General features: G+C 42.9%; 1 protein-coding gene across 1 annotated transcript; it reads left to right on the top strand.

Moving 5' to 3' along the window:
- Positions 1 to 1,319: 1,319 nt before the first annotated feature.
- On the top strand, positions 1,320 to 7,530 carry LOC120019585 (zinc transporter 1-like). The gene is made up of 2 exons (XM_038962894.1): positions 1,320 to 2,224; positions 4,861 to 7,530. The coding sequence occupies exons 1-2, from the start codon at positions 1,636 to 1,638 to the stop codon at positions 5,790 to 5,792; spliced, it is 1,521 nt and encodes a 506-aa protein (XP_038818822.1). The 5' UTR covers positions 1,320 to 1,635; the 3' UTR covers positions 5,793 to 7,530.
- Positions 7,531 to 16,479: the final 8,949 nt, after the last annotated feature.

Below are 16,479 nucleotides of genomic sequence, written 5' to 3'. Positions count from 1 at the left end.
GCGTATTGACATTTATATTGCACTGTACAGCCTTACCTACGGATTTGGGATCAATTAAATGGGTTATCAGTCTGCTTAGTACCCAAGTGCTTTTTTCAAAAGTCCTCCTCAGAGTTATCAGACTCCAAAACATCCACTTTATATTGTTTTTCCTCTGGAAGTGTTCAGTGATACAATAAATGTGTCTCATTTCACAGTGGTTTCAAATTCTGTGGGTGTCACTGAGTAGACTGATACCCAATGTCATTGATCCACAATCTAAAGGGAAGGCTGTACAGTGAAATAGGTATGCTAAACGAGGTGGGAATGTTGTTATATAAAATGCAATTCTAAAGTCTAATGCATCCATAGTGTGATTTCAACAGATTTTTCTCAATGTAACAAATTGTCTTTTGTTGAATTTATATGACACATTCCAACCTCGTTTAGCATGATCTATTCTATTATGGCACTATTTGCATCAAATTTACTGAGGCTTGTATTTTGAAGGCGAACCGCAAACGCAACTATTGTGGCTAATCCTTATTGTGTCTAGCTTCACATAGGTGTGTCCGACCACCATTAATCAGTCCGAGAGCTTGGGGGAGTGTGTCTGTGTTGAAGTGCAGCAGGTGCGCGAGACACAACTTTACCAGCATCATAGCATACGTATTGGTGAATCGCTGTGACATGAAATACGAGTGATGGTGTAATAACGACGTAAAACAATAATTTGTTAAATTACTCTAGTCATATATAGGTCCTGATTGGTCAACAAGCTAATTTGGTACGTCAAATAGCGTTATTTGATGTGTATCTTTTTTGACAGGCAATGACCCAAATTGCGGTCCATAATCCTGTGACTGTGTGATGGCCAGGATGCGTTCTAAATTGTTCAATCTACTTTAAGTGTTGCTAGGACATTTTCCCTCGAAAATATATTTTTTAAACAGATTGAGAAATAACATGTCGATTTTCATTTAGATATTTTCAGAGTAGGTGTAGGCTTCTTTTCGGTTTGTAATTGTGCTTAACAAGTAGTCTAAGTAACCTAATGTCTATTGGGTGGATACCATTTTGTTAGCGAACAAAAATAAGACAACGGGCATTGTGGAGATGTTATACACCTTCCTAAAAAACAAGGAGTCACAAAATGTTAGATGATGGATGATTCCAAACGACGACCTCGAAATGTTTGCTTTACGCAACGTGCCTACATAGCAACGCTCGGCTCCGCCCATGTGAAATGGTTGGGAAAATTGACCAACCAAATTCTACTTTATCCATAATAACCAATAGCAAAATACCAGGGCGTGCCTCATTCGTTGTGGAAACTTTACCGGCTCGGGTGCAAAGTTTCAGCCGTCTGCAAATCAAAGTCAACGTTTCTGAAATATACCCCCGTCTTCTAATTTTCCCAGTTGGCGGCTTTTGAGGAACCAACATCTTTTTTTGCTGTATCTGGAATTGGAGTCGGTTGTAATCGTACGATAATTACGAATTTTTAGCGAGCATATACATATTTACAATACGTGATGGAATCCCATCATATGCTTCCAGTCTCGATTGGCACGCTACAGATAGCTACCAGCATATTGTAAGCTAACTAGCTAGCTAACTCAGTTATCTAGCTAAACAAGTGACCAGCGGAGAAAAATGGCCTGTGAGCCTAATCGTGTGCGGCTACTATGCATGCTTTCATTGACATTTGTTTTTTTTATCGTGGAGGTAGTCGTCAGTCGGATCACGGCATCTTTGGCAATGCTGTCGGACTCCTTTCATATGCTATCGGATGTCATAGCGCTGGTTGTGGCTTTGGTGGCGGTGCGCTTCGCTGAGAAGACGCAATCGACAAATAAAAACACGTTCGGATGGATCCGGGCGGAGGTGATGGGAGCTCTCGTAAACGCAGTGTTCCTCACAGCTCTCTGTTTCACCATTATCTTGGAGGCCGTCGAGCGATTCACCAACCCACATGAAATCGAGAAACCCCATGTAGTAATCGGTGTGGGGGCCGCCGGGCTCCTGGTCAACCTCCTCGGGCTGTGCTTGTTCCACGGACACGCAGGTGGTGGACACGGGCACTCTCACGGAGGAGGCCATTCTCATGGAAATAAGAAAAACAAGAGGGGTAAAATATGCAAGTCAGAAAGACCGAATGGATCATCAGGAGAGGAGTCCAACAACCTGGTGGGAAGCCACAACAGCCCCTCTAATAGCGTGGACACCGAGAGACGTAGACATGGTAAGTTATGTAATTCATTATTCGTATTTTACAGTAAGTAGCTATACTGTCAACATACTGTGTAGATGTAGCTACTGTACTTGTCTAGCTACAATCTTTCACTCAGAATTTGACCCTTTGGCGCCCGGTGATACTGATCTTTTTTTCACCTTGGGTTCATTGTTCTACTATGAATCATATCAAGACAGCTCTTCATTTAAGATATCAGATATGAAACAACCATACTAGCCTGTCAGGTTGAGGACATACTCGCATAATCTCACACTGACAACGATTTTATTCAAAGAACTGAAATTTGAAGGCCTACTCAATATGGAGTGGTCTTTAATCCAAAACTGTCTCTGTGGTGTTCTCGTTAACCCTTTCATATGTTTGCCTTTGAGGAGAGACATTCAACACAGCCAGTCTCACATGGTCTTGGCTGGGTTTCTTCTGTATTGTAGATGGATCAATATCCACTACCATCTCAAAGGTGTAACTGGGCTAATGTGAGTCTCCTGATTTGGGCATCATCAGTATATCTATCATATGTTGCCAAATGGGCCTATAGGAGACATTTACCAGACAGACCAGTGGCTCACAACGAGTAATGGTTGGGCAGAGGCACAATGACATCTGTAGTTTTTAATAGAAACAGTGATAAGGCTATATTCATTATAATATTAGTAGGCGTCAGTGACTGGTATCAGCAGTGACTTGAGAGAACAATGTGGCCCATGACTATGCCTATTCTGCACACACCATTTTGAAATGCCTTTTGCAGAGGCCATGAGAGTGCACAACAGACCCTTTAAATTGAATCTCTTATCTCAAGGAACTGCCACCATTCTTTTTGCCACTTCAGGAAAACAATTATTCCCATTTCTGGAGAAATATCCGCAGGTTCTGTCTCTATGCTTGTCTGTAAAATACACAATGCTTCATAAAACTGTGCAGCCCCTTTGCATGCTCACTGTGATATTACAAAGAATTTGAATCAAACTTATCTGGAAAATCTGACCTAGGGTCAGCCTGCAGATGTTTTACATGGTGGCAGACGTGTCATGACTTGTTACAAAACCAAAATTGTGAAAGTCCCAGCCATCCTGATTTTATCCCTCAAATTACATTGAGTATTTGAAGAGAACAGTCCGGGCTTTCAAATCGTGACCTTATTAGAAGACATTTAATCCGTATTGTCACTACTCGTGCTTCTACATCCATAACAGGAAGTTGTCTTCCTTCACAAAACCCACATATTATAAGTGGTTTATATACTACCAAAAAAAAATGGTTTATATAAATCCCAGTCAGAGGCCTTCAGTGATTCTTGTCACCAATTGTTTTATCATATTAGCAGGATATCATGGTGTAAACATGGCAATCCACCAGATTCAGATAATGACCATGATCTCCTGGCTGATACTAGGGTCTGTGAGCTGAGAGCTGCCTCCTGTTGGGACAGAAAATAGTTAAACCAGGAGACTGTATGTTTCCCCTCTACAATGGGCCTGTCAGGCTCTGCCAGTTTCAGTAAATGGATCCCATTTCTCCCTCCTCCATATGCACTGATCGCTGCAACCCGGCTATACATCATCTCAAACAGTGACACGACCGAATTCCCCTGATTCAGCCACACCATTAGGCCCTGATGAATTACCCCTACGTCACTGAGTGCTGGGAGAGAGGCTATTAGCCTAGCGCTGGTTCCGGTGCCATTGGCCATTATGTAGCCGTATGAGTCGTAGCGTAGGTCTAGGCAATCAAGCTGTCTGCAGACATTAATTGAATTTCCTCAAGGTGTTAAGCAGGGGAGTCTGTTGTGGTCCGTTAATTTACTGGCTACCACCACCACGCCGGGTGTAGTTCATTTACAGAATGGGAACTGGGAAGGTGATGTACTACGGCCTACATTCTTCTCTACGTTGAAGGAAATGGTTTTAATTAAAGCCTTAGCTTCTTATCAAGGTGTTTATCGCCTCGGGCAGCCGTAACTTACGGCACATCAACCATGTCCTCCAAAACCTCTGATGAAGTCATCAATCATTATGGTTTGATATGGTGGTCAGTAGTTGGATGAGGCAGCTAATAAACCGCGGCTGGATGTGAGTCATTCCAAATGAAGATTTCCAGTCATTCCTCGTCTTTGTAATTATCAGCATTTTCTTTTCTCCATCCCATTGATGCAAGAGTCTCTGCCATTCTGTCTATCATCCTCTCAAATATGTTGTCGCTGTTCAAATACTAGAAATGCATCCTTTGTACCTTCCTTGAAGTAGTCTCGGATCTGAATTGGTTCTCATTGGGGATGGTGGTCACCTTGCTTTCACCTATCCAATCACTTATAGATCAATGCTGGTAGCCTAGTGGTTAGAGCGTTGGGCCAGTAACCAGTAACTGGTTGCTAGATCAAATCCCCGAGCTGAAAAGGTAAAAATCTGTCATTCTGCCCCTGAACTAGGCAGTTAACTCACTGTTGCCCAGTAGGCCGTCATTGTAAATAAGAATTTGTTCTTAACTGACTTTCCTAGTTAAATGGAGAGAAATTATCTCAAAGAAACTAGGAAGGATGAATTTCTAACAGGGCTGTGCTTTTGCACAACCGCCCCCACCCTCCTTGACCTCTTTAACCCCTTGTCCCCGTCTTCTTCCTTCAGAGATTGTTCGCAACGACGGCGAGGTGCATATGAACGGCAGCGCCGCCTACGAGGACATGGACCACAGCCACGATGAGGCTTCACTCAACATGCGCGGCGTCTTCCTGCACGTGCTGGGCGACGCCCTGGGCTCTGTCATCGTGGTGGTCAATGCCCTTATCTTCACCTTTGTGTGGAGGCCGTGCCCGCCTGGCGAGACCTGCTTCAACCCATGCCACTCGACAGACCACCCACACGTTAACCACACCCTGGTGGACCTGTCCATGGACGGCAACGGTTCTAGCTTTCAGCGGACCATGGTGGGGCCATGCTGGGTGCTCTACCTTGACCCCACGCTGTGCATCATCATGGTGGGTATCCTGCTCTACACCACCTACCCACTGCTCAAGGAGTCTGCGCTGATCCTACTGCAGACGGTGCCCAAACAGATCGACATGCACCGCCTCAACGAGCGGCTGCTCTCGCTGGACGGCGTGCTGGCCATTCATGAGCTGCACATCTGGCAGCTGGCGGGCTCGCGCATCATCGCCACGGCGCACATCAAGTGCCACGACCCCACATCCTACATGGACGTGGCCAAGCGCATCAAGGATTTCTTCCACGACGAAGGCATCCATGCCACCACCATCCAGCCCGAGTTTGTCACGATCAATTCCGAGTCAAGCGCCTCCCTCTGCGAGCTCTCCTGCCGGACGCAGTGTGCGCCCAAGTTGTGCTGTGGCGCTGCAGACAAGCAGGGTGTTGCTGGCCCTGGTCCGGCAGGCGAGGGGAAGGTGCTGGCGGCCTCTGCAATGGAGGTGGTCAGCGAGACCCCAGAGGGAGCAGCCGGAGATTCAGTTCTGGAGCAGGCGGCTTCTGCAGTCGTCCAGGTGGTCCCCCGGACCCCGGAGCCCGAGGTCATTTTCACCCGAGAGGTGGAATCTTCTCTGTGAGACAGACCGGACACAGTTGGAAGAAGGATTGAATCACTACTAAAGTGGATGGAAGTTTTTAAAAAGTGCGGGCCAAAGTTTACAGTGGGTTGTCGTGTGTACAGCGCGCTCTGATTCAGGAAACACTGGTAGGAAAATGGATCCACTACCGCGGTCTTGTTCGAAGACACCCTTTGTCCCAGCCCTTAACCCTCCCACTGCCTACCCCCCCCTCCACTGCCAACCCCTCGCCACATCCTCACCTCTGACCCCCTCAACCGCCATGGATGCGGCCTGGTCTGGCCTGCTGCGTGTGTATCCTTCCCCACATTAGCGCCATGTTGTGATGCGTCACTGTCATCCCATCCCTCCACGGTGTCTCTGTGCCAAAGCTTCTCAATAAAGGACAGAAGGGAGACTCCCCTCCAGCAAGTACCATGAGCTAACACGACACCTGCAAGGCCAAGCACACCTGTCTACTCCGCAGGTCTTTTTGTTGATCTATGGACCTTTTCATTTATGCATTACTTTTTTATTTTTTGGGGATAAGCTTTGAACATACATTTTCTTAGCCTTGGCACCACAATGGAAAATTGTTATTACAATTTTATTTAAGTTATTAGTAATGATCTATAATGTTCTCTGTAGATGCATTTATAATATTTAGTTTGGATGATAGATTTAATTTGTGAAATTTTTCTGAATATTTGACGAACCATCTATGCTGTAGACTTGTTTTTGGAAATATGTTTATTTTTAAATGAATTTTTCTCAGACTTTTTTTCTGGCCTTGACTCTGTTTTAATGGCAGTTGTTAGTTGAAGGCAGACACTGTGTAAAAACTTCACCACGCCTATAATTCAAATTGCTTTGAAATAGCACTGATTTGCTGTTTGCGTAAGTACTGTAGGTTATCTTGTATCAGCAAACGTCAGCGACCATTTTATTCAACAACAAAATCGGATGCCTTGCAAGCCTGGGGGTCTATCACTGAAGAAAATGTGCACTACAAAATGCCAAACAATATTCTGTTTTAAATCTCTGCTGGAGAGCCATCGGATGGGTTGTTGAAATTCATACTAATATTCCTCATGAATGTGTTGGAAGGGACCTAGTCAAAATCCATCCTGAATGTTTTTACCGTGTCCAGAGTGCTTCTGCTGCAACTTTGCATGACCAAACTGAAGTGTGTTATTTCAGCCACAGAGCTTCAAAATGAGCTAACACTGCTACGAAACAGTAGCCCAACTTCCTTGTTTTCTCAAGTAGCGAGAATAACTTTATAGATTAAATGAAATGTCACTGAATCTTTTCCTTTCTTTCTAGTGAATGGATTTGTGAGGCTTTTTGTGCCGATGTAGAGTCATCTTAGTGGCCTTTTCAAATGGGAAATCTGATGGAAGGAAATTCCCTCATTATTATTATTAATATCAACACAAAGATATCATTTATATGTTGATTCAAGGATGCATTTCAGATTTCCACTCAAAGTAAATGTGAATGCAATATAGAATAATTGTATTGGGAAATGTATTTTGACACGTTCCTTTGTTTTGAAAATGTCTCGTTACTTTTATTGTCTTTTGAGACTCAAGCTCTCTGTGCAAATTGAGGTATGTGTCATTCGTTTTTTTCGGATTTTAAAAATGACATGTCTGCCGATGTGTTTTTGATATATTACAGTACCTGTCGAAATGTGTCATTGTGAACATTTTAAAATGGCTGTTTGGTACAGTTGTTAAACTGTTGTTTTGTGTAATTTAAAAAAAAAAAAAAAAAGTTTTTAGATGTGGTTTCTTTGGACATTAGGTCTACCCTTAATCTCGCTCCCAGAAACCTCCGCCCAAATGTGCATCAAACTTGGCATTCGTTAGCCAGTACAGAAAGATTGGGAGAAACTCCCGGTGCATAGGCATTGCTTAATCCACCAACCAATCATCTCCCACAACACCTTCCCCGTATGCTAGCATGCCACAATCTTCTGAGTCGCTAAAATCAAATTATGACAAGTAAGGTCACGCCCATAGAATTCTATGGTCGATCCCACTAAGGCCGACTTTGAATTGTTTATGGAAGGCGATGCATTCATCTGAAATGGGTCTTCTGCATTTAACCCAGCCCTTCTGAATCATAGAGGTGCGGAGAGCTGCCTTAATCAACATCCACGTCATCGGTGCCAGCCTTACTGTTTACGTATCAGACTTGCACAATAGCCTGGGGAAGAGGTTAGTTCTACCCTTAAAGAGCGACTCCCCCTGAAAAGCAACTTCTCCTTAAGAAAACGGCCTATGTGGCATCGTTGAGTCGGACACATTTATTGCAGTGTCAATTTGGTTTGACATTCAATATCCCTATGGGGCTAGTTAGGGACAATCAGTAAATGACACAATGTACACGGGCTATCCAGTGTCAAACCAACTTTGCCATGGTCGCACTCCAGCCGGCTGAAGATAATTGGCAAGTTTGTCTAGCACTAGCCTAGGCGACTTCAAGACCTGGTTAGACTGAAGTTATCTGGAAGTGTGAGTGACTGTAACTGTGTACTGTTTTGTCAGAGTGAATATAGAAATGCGTGCCACGTGCACACACACACACAAGACACCCACATGAACCCCTCCCCCCAATACAACTCTCGTTTGGCTTTAGTCATGGCCGCTACATTTCTTAATGACCAAGGCGAAAAAACTTGGCCAAATCAGGAAGTTGAGCCCCCATTTAGTACATTCAAACTCATTGAACATCTGCGTTGATAATAATCCGTCAGACTTGTCTAGAAGGTAATGTCAACATGCGATATTTCACAATGATTATGACTAGTTGAGGAGCACCACTGGATGGCCATAATGCTTGAAATGCCATCTACATTCATAGTGACTCTACAGTACATTTGAAAAGGAATCTACTTTTGAAAGTCATTGGTTCAGAGTTGACCGAGCGGTAGTTAGCAGCCAGACAGGGTAGTAAGCCATTAGCCCTTGGCCTAGCTCTGTAGCCCAGTGAAAAGCCCTCAGCCAGAGGGCCTTACGCACAGTAGTAGGCTCCTTGGGGAGCATGCCACACTGCTCTAGTCGTCTACACGGCATTCCAGCGTCTTGCCCCGCTCTCCTCTCTATTCCTTCCCTCGTTACCTATCCTTTTTAAACCAGACCGAACGTTGCCCTCGCCATTGTTTCACTTCACTTACGTTTGGGTGCCAGGCTACAGCCCATAGTTGTCAAGAAAATCATAGTGATTTTCGAAGGGTGCAGAGAGGTGGGGGGTTGGCATGTGGTAGGTCCCTATTGTCTGCGTTTATGATTTTTTTTTTTTTCCTGTTGCACCTTTTACAATGGGGTATTGTATGCATTGAAATAGAATCTCTAGAAAGGACAAGGCCGCTCAGACGGTAATTTGACAGAACCCTTTGTCGGAACATTGGCTTGAATGGGGATACCGGTTCTATTGATTCTCTTTCTATGATTGTATGTTAACTTTGGCCATCAGTATAGGTGAAAGCTTACCTAGCATTAATGCTGCTGACTTGCTGGTTTAATCTGTTCAGACACCTTTCGGAGGATGGTTCCCTGATCTCCTTTTGAATACCTATAGTTACCTATTGACTAGGCTACCAATTAGTTTAGCTTTTGTTGCATATATTGACGATGTAGCCTGTGCTAGCGAGGATGAATCCTTTTAGCTTCAGCTTGACCGTTTCTAACCCCTGTGAACTTTGGTCCACTTGCTCTAGCCTTTTTTTAGAGAGTATTCAATTCAGCCCTGGATGACGCCTCCTGTGTTCCCCCTCACCCCTCCCCAAACCCCCTTTTCCACCAACACTCACTACACCCACCCCTCACCCAACCTAGCTGTAATCCATTGAACAAAGCCAGTGAGACAGATGGTCTACTCTGGTCATCCACGGACACAATGACCAGTCCTCCCATCCTCTCCCCATAGACCGCTGGGTGCAGCGACCCAGTGCTGCAGTGAGGCAGAGCCCAGTGGTCATCAGTGCAGCGGACAGTGGTGGAAAAAGTACCAAATTGCCATACTTGAGTAAGAGTAAAGATACCTTAATAGAAAATGACTCCAGTAAAAGTGAACGTTTTTGGTTTTAAATATACGTAAGAATCAAAAGTAAATGTAATTGCTAAAATACACTTAAGTATCAAAATTAAAAGTATAAATCATTTAAAATTCCGTACATTAAACAAATCAGACGCCCAGATTTTCATGTTCTTTTAATTGACACACAGCCAGTGGCACACTCCAACACTCAGACTTACAAGCACTTGTGTTTAGTGAGTCTGCCAGATCAGAGACAGTAGGGGTGACCAGGGATGTTCTCTTGATAAGTGTGTGAATTGGACCATTTTCCTGTCAAAATGTAACGAGTACTTTTGGGTGTCAAAAGTACATTTATTTTCTTCAGGAATGTGGTGAAGTAAAAGTTCTCAAATAATGATAGTAAAGTACAGATACCCCCAAAAACTACTTAAGTAGTACTTTTAAAGTATGTTTTCTTAAGTACTTTTACACCACTGGTAGCGGGTCTCCATTGTTGTTCCAGAGAGCTAGCTGTCATCACTGTCCCCTAACCCCTAGTCTTGCGTAGCCATACCTCCGAATCATGTTGTCACGCCTACTTTGGAGGTCTGGAGAATTTTGTATTAGTCGAAACAGCTTGAATGGTCCGCTGGCATCCAGTGGCTATATTTTTATTGGTTGATACATTTCAAGAACCCTCCCCACGTGCCCGTAGAAGGGGTGCTGTGTGTTATGTTTGTCACTGTTTTCCGACTGGGTAGGACCATTTTGCTGAGTATGCTAGTCTGCAACATTGCAGAAAATGGAAGAAAACCTGTAGGAAAAACTGAATTCTGTTTTGCCAGAAGTGTGCTCTAGTCTATACACAAAATCGAGTCGATGAAGGCATTACAAATCCTCTGCTTGGGGTTTTAATTACGATTTCCCGGCCATCCTCAAGCAATGTTGCTCCTGTGGCATTAATCTATTAGGCACCTTTGGAGCTCCGTCCATGCAAGGCATTTGATTGGTTTGACGTGTTACGAGGCATCACTTGTTTACACCGGGTTTCCACCTTGTTGGAGCTACTTTCTGCCATTTACTTCGCCATGTTTTTCGATTAGGGTAGCCTGGTTCTCGACAAGGCTACCTAACCCTCCAGAGAGTAGATGAGCTCTACAGTGGTTTGAATGGGCCTGGCAGAATCCATCTTTAAGGGGAAACGATGGTTGTGTTAAGTGGCTAGCTAGTACACTGCTGACCTCACAGTTTTAGGTGTGCTTTCTCCATAGAAAAACAAAATAAACGAAACTTCTGTTTTGAAGTCATTGAAAGTTGGTTCTGAATCAGAAGGTTTAAGAAATAATAGTGTACAAAACATTGAAGACACCTGCTCTTTCCATGACATAGACTGAACAGGTGAATCCAGCTGAAAGCTATGATCTCTAATTGATATCACTTGTTAAATCTACTTCAATCAGTGTAGATAAAGGGGAGGAGAGCGGTTAAATAAGGATTGTTAAGCCTTGAGACAATTGAGACATGGACTCTGAGTGCCATTGTGGTTGAATGGGCAAGACAAAATATTTAAGTGCCTTTGAACGGGGTATTGTAGTTGGTGCTAGGTGCACCGGGTTGGGCCAATGCAACGCTGCTGGGGTTTTCACGCTCAAAAGTTTAGTGTTATCAAGAACGTTCCACCACCCAAAGGACATCCAGCCAAGACACAAATGTGGGAAGCATCGGAGTCCACATGGACCAACATTCCTGTAGAACACTTTTGACACCTTGTAGAGTCCATGCCCCAATGAATTGAGGTTGTTCCTATAAATAGATTAAATCTAACTATAATTTAATGACTTTCTGTATATGTAATAATAATGTCCACAGTGTAATAATGTCCCTTGGTGTATGGCACTGCGTCTGGGTGAGGGATCGGGTGAGATTGTCTGCAGCAAGTCGGTGTGATGATTGTCAGTTTGAATGTGGGATGCTTGGGAATGAGGATGTGCCATTGAATGTCCTAGAATGTCAGTGATATTGTCCAGCTAGTGAGAATAATCTGTGTTGGGAATGATCTAGGCTGGGAGGATATAGAGTGAAAGATGGGTAGAGATAAAAGCCTAGTGGGAAACTCGATTTCATTTAGGCAGGTCAACACCAAAGGATTATTAAAGAAAAAATAACTGCCCCATTAAACTGGATTATACCACAATGCAACCTGGTCTCGGAGCATTTCGTATTATTCTGTATGTAAATCTGAGACACTCCATTTAGTATGATCTGTTACGTTTCGTATGGTATGTATTAATTTGTGGATGTCCATCGCCCATTTCGTATGATATGTTATGATTTACACTTCGTATTATATGTTACGAATTTGAAAAACGTCTGATATGTTACACATTTTTGATAGCTGGCTAATGTTGGCTAGCTGGCTAATGTTGGCTAGCTGCCTAACGTTGGCTAGGTTAAAGGGTTACGCTTAGGGGAAGGGTTTGGTTAGGGCAAGTGTTAGCTAACATGCTAAGTAGTTGCAGAGTAGCTAAAAAGTAGTAAGTAGTTAAAAAGTTGCAAAAGTGTCCATGATGAAATTCAAACTCTCGTCCTTTGGGTTGCTAGACATTCGTGTTATACGCCTACCCATCCACCCCGACCAACCACCCACTTTCGTATTTGCCTCAAGTAGCCATCTATCTTATGATACCATATCAAAAATAACATATCACAGCTTTACATTTACTATTTTACGTCTAGTCTGAGACCAGGCTGCAAAATGCCACACACACACTTTCCACAGCCCCTTCCTCAAAGTCCGATCACATGACAACTGTGTAGGCTGCACACTTGTACCAAGAAAAGAGCTGTCCCATCCATGGGAGATTAGGGAATGTTGCATGTCTAATGACGCTGCTCACCCTGGAAGGCTCACATGGTGGCCAACTGTGACACAACACAGAAATTACACTCTTAGCTCAAATCTCTGTCACACGTTTGATGTTTTGTTTCACTTTATGAGATAAATGGTAGGGTAGTATATGGGCATTTCCATCTAAAAGGACCCATGAGCACAAGTGAAGTTCATAGGAGCATGTCAAATTGGGTGTCAAATGAAAGCTAAGAGTCTATTTTTTTTTTTGAAATTCAGGCATATTGCTTATTCCAAATATTTAGGATGGAAAATAGTTAAAGGTTTTGATTTCTGGTCAAACAGATGGAAAAGGGGTCATAGACAACATCTACCAGAAAAGGTGTTGAAAGGTTTTAGAGATGCATCACAACACAATGTTGAAGTAAAAACCCCTGCCAAATATTAACAGTTAACACGTATAGTGCATTCGGAAAGTATTCTGACCCCTTCACTTATTCCACATTTTGCTATGTTACAGCCTTATTCTAAAATTGATTACATTTTTACATCAATCTACCCACAATGCCTCATAATGACAAAGTAAAAACAAGTTTTTACACATTATTGCAAATGTATAAAAAAACAAATGGATACCTTAGTTACATAAGTATTCAGACCTTTGCTATGATACTCAAAATTGAGCTCTGGTGCATCCTGTTTCCATTGATCATCCTTGAGATGTTTCTACAACGTGATTGGAGTCCACCTGTTTTAAATACAATTGATTGAACATGATTTGAAAAGGCGCACACCTGTCTATATAAGGTTCCACAGTTGACAGTGCATGTCAGAGCAAAAAACCAAGCCACGAGGTCGAAGGAATTGTACCAAAAAAAATCTGCAGCATTGAAGGTCCCCAAGAACACTGGCCTCCATCATTCTTAAATGGAAGAAGTTTGGAACCCTCAAGACCCTTCCTAGAGCTGGCCGCACAGCCAAACTGAGCAATCGGGGGAGAAGGGCCTTGGTTATGGAGGTGACCAAGAACCCGATGTTCTCTCTGACAGAGCTCCAGAGTTCCTCTGAGGAGATGGGAGAACCTTCCAGAAGGACAACCATCTCTGCAGCACGCCACCAATCAGGCCTTTATGGTAGAGTGGCCAGACGGAAGCCACTCCTCAGTAAAAGGCACATGACAGCCCGCTAAAGGACTCTCAGACCAAGAGAAACAAGAATCTCTGGTCTGATGAAACCAAGATTGAACGCTTTGGCCTGAATGCCAAGCGTCACATCTGGAGGAAACCAGGCGCCGCTCATTACCTGGCCAATACCATCACTACGGTAAAGAACGGTGGTAGCATCATGCTTTGGCGATGTTTTTCATGGGCAGGGACTGGGAGACTAGTCAGGATCAAGGGAAAGATGAACGGAGCAAAGTACAGAGAGATCCTTGAGGAAAACCTGCTCCAAAACGCTCAGGACCTCAGACTGGGACAAAGGTTCAACTTTAAACAGGACAACGACCCCAAGCACACAGCCAAGACAACGCAGGAATGGCTTCAGGACAAGTCTCTGAATGTCCTTGAATGCCCCAGCTAGAACCTGTTTGAACATCTCTGGAGAGATCTGAAAATAGCTGTGCAGCGACCCTCCCCATCCAACCTGACAGCATTTGAGATGATCTGCAAAGGAGAATGGGAGAAACTCCCCAAATACAGATGTGCCAAGCTTGTAGTGTCATACCCAAGAAGACTCGAGGCTGTAATCGTTGCCGAAGGTCCTTCAACAAAGTACTGAGCAAAGGGTCTGAATACTTATGTAAATGTGATATTTAAGTTTATTTTTATTTTTATACATTTGCAAAATGTTTTGCTTTGTCATTATGGGCTATTGTGTGTAGATTGATGAGGGGGGAAAACAATTTAATACATTTTAGAATAAGGCTGTAACATAACCAAATGTGGAAAATGTCAAGGGGTCTGAATACTTTCCAAATGCACTGTATATTTAGTTTTTAATTATTTGCCTTCTGTAAGTTTAAGAAATATTGCCTTGTATTTCCGTTACCAAAAGCCCACATCTTTTAAGATATTTAATGTTTCCTAAACGTTCACAGATGTAGCATCTAAAGATATACATACAAATTAGTTTGTATTGTTATGAATTAAGTGATTCAATTCTAATTATTCTACCAAATCGGTAACATAATTACTGCAATTGAATTGGCTACATTGGGAAATTGTAATTACACCACAGTTGAGTCACCTGCTACTGTCCTCCTTTCCAGGCACACTGTTCTGTTTAGCTCATAACTGTTTGTTTTTTTGCTGTTTGTTGTCTGGTGGTCAAAGCAAGACTGTGAAAACCAGTCTGGACACTTTGTCTGTGTGTGTGTGTGTGTGTGTGTGTGTGTCCAGTTAATGTCACCTCCCAGGTCTTACTGACACCAACCCTCTTTCCATTCACTGTAACAAGAATCCTCACCCACTGAGAACCGGATGTCAATGGACGTTGAAAAGTAGTTGAAATTTGGTCTGTCTGCCATGGCCGGACAAAATCTAAACCAATCACAGACGTCTGTTTCAAAAGTTTGGACAGTACAGTAGAGCTCAGAGAACAGCACAGTAAAGTAGTGTTCAGTACAGTAGAGCACACGAGATCAGAGTACAGTGTAATGCACTGTATTGTGCTATGCTGTGCTGTACCCTACTGTGTTTTACTGTGATATCCGAACTAGTTCAACAGAATATGATTGTTTCAGATTTGGTCTGGTCTGTATCAACAAATGTGGTCTTGTTTGGGGGTGGAGCTCATTACAATAATAATATACAAATATGCAAAAGAAGGATATTACATATTTCTACCTTTTGTGTACCTATTCAGGATACATCACCATGATTATAATGATATTCATATCCATAATTATGCGTTTCTGTATAGTACAGATCAGGGACCCATTATGTAATTCTGTTACTGTAATTCCGTTACCAGATGTAAATCCACTTCACCTACTGTAGTTCAATAACCAAAATACTTTTTCAAATTCAAGGTGTCATGTCATAGCTGACACTCCATTTTTTTAAATCTTAATTCGGAGCAGATATTGTTTTCGGAAAACATGTTCACATAAAAAAAAAACAGAATGAGATTTTATCATTCTGTTTGGCATACATTTTAATGTGAAAAATCTGAGTCAAAGCGTAATTCCTTTATTATGGAATTGCCCATATAAAAAGGAAGAAACTCCAACACACTGGTGAACTCCACAAAATATTTAATACACCTGGAAATATGATAGGTGCGCAAATTATACTTTATTCAATTGGTTACATTTGATTCATACAGTTGATTCAATGCAAATCATTTTCTTTTACTTTAGATGGGTCTCATCTACTGCTTCAAAGAAAGGACATCATTTTGAAGGGAGGGTGGGGGGGGGGGGGGGGTGAAGAGAACAAACAGGGAAGGAATGGGTTAATGTCCCCTCCCCGGGCTAAGTATACTGTATGCCTCATGCCTCACTCACCAATCTCTCAGACTTTGATCACAGTTGAGTTGAGTGGGGTCAACCTGCAATAATGAATGCCTCACTGATAAACCAACTGCCGACAAGACTGAAAGAGGAAAGGAGAGAGATCAACATGACACAGGCGTGATACTCTCCCTCTATTGTGTAATGAATAGATACAGCTATAGTGAAGGCGAAACATCTTAAAATAACATCTTATGGCTTATGATCAATTGGCCCATGTGAAAGACATGCAACTTTATCAACTACTTCATGTAATGACAACAACATTTGCACAGTACCAGTCAAGTTTGGACACACCTACTCATTCCAGGGTTTTTCTT

Source organism: Salvelinus namaycush, chromosome 24, assembly GCF_016432855.1.
Source record: "Salvelinus namaycush isolate Seneca chromosome 24, SaNama_1.0, whole genome shotgun sequence".
Lineage (NCBI taxonomy): Eukaryota > Metazoa > Chordata > Actinopteri > Salmoniformes > Salmonidae > Salvelinus > Salvelinus namaycush.
The sequence above is the reverse complement of the archived record's forward strand: the minus strand, read 5'-3'. Positions and strand labels throughout refer to the sequence as shown.

Coding starts and splice junctions, on each gene's coding strand:
- LOC120019585 (XM_038962894.1), top strand. CDS start 1,636: ATGGCCTGTGAGCCTAATCGTGTGCGGCTACTATGCATGCTTTCATTG. Junction 2,225..4,860: donor CACCGAGAGACGTAGACATG/GTAAGTTATGTA, acceptor TTCTTCCTTCAG/AGATTGTTCGCAACGACGGC.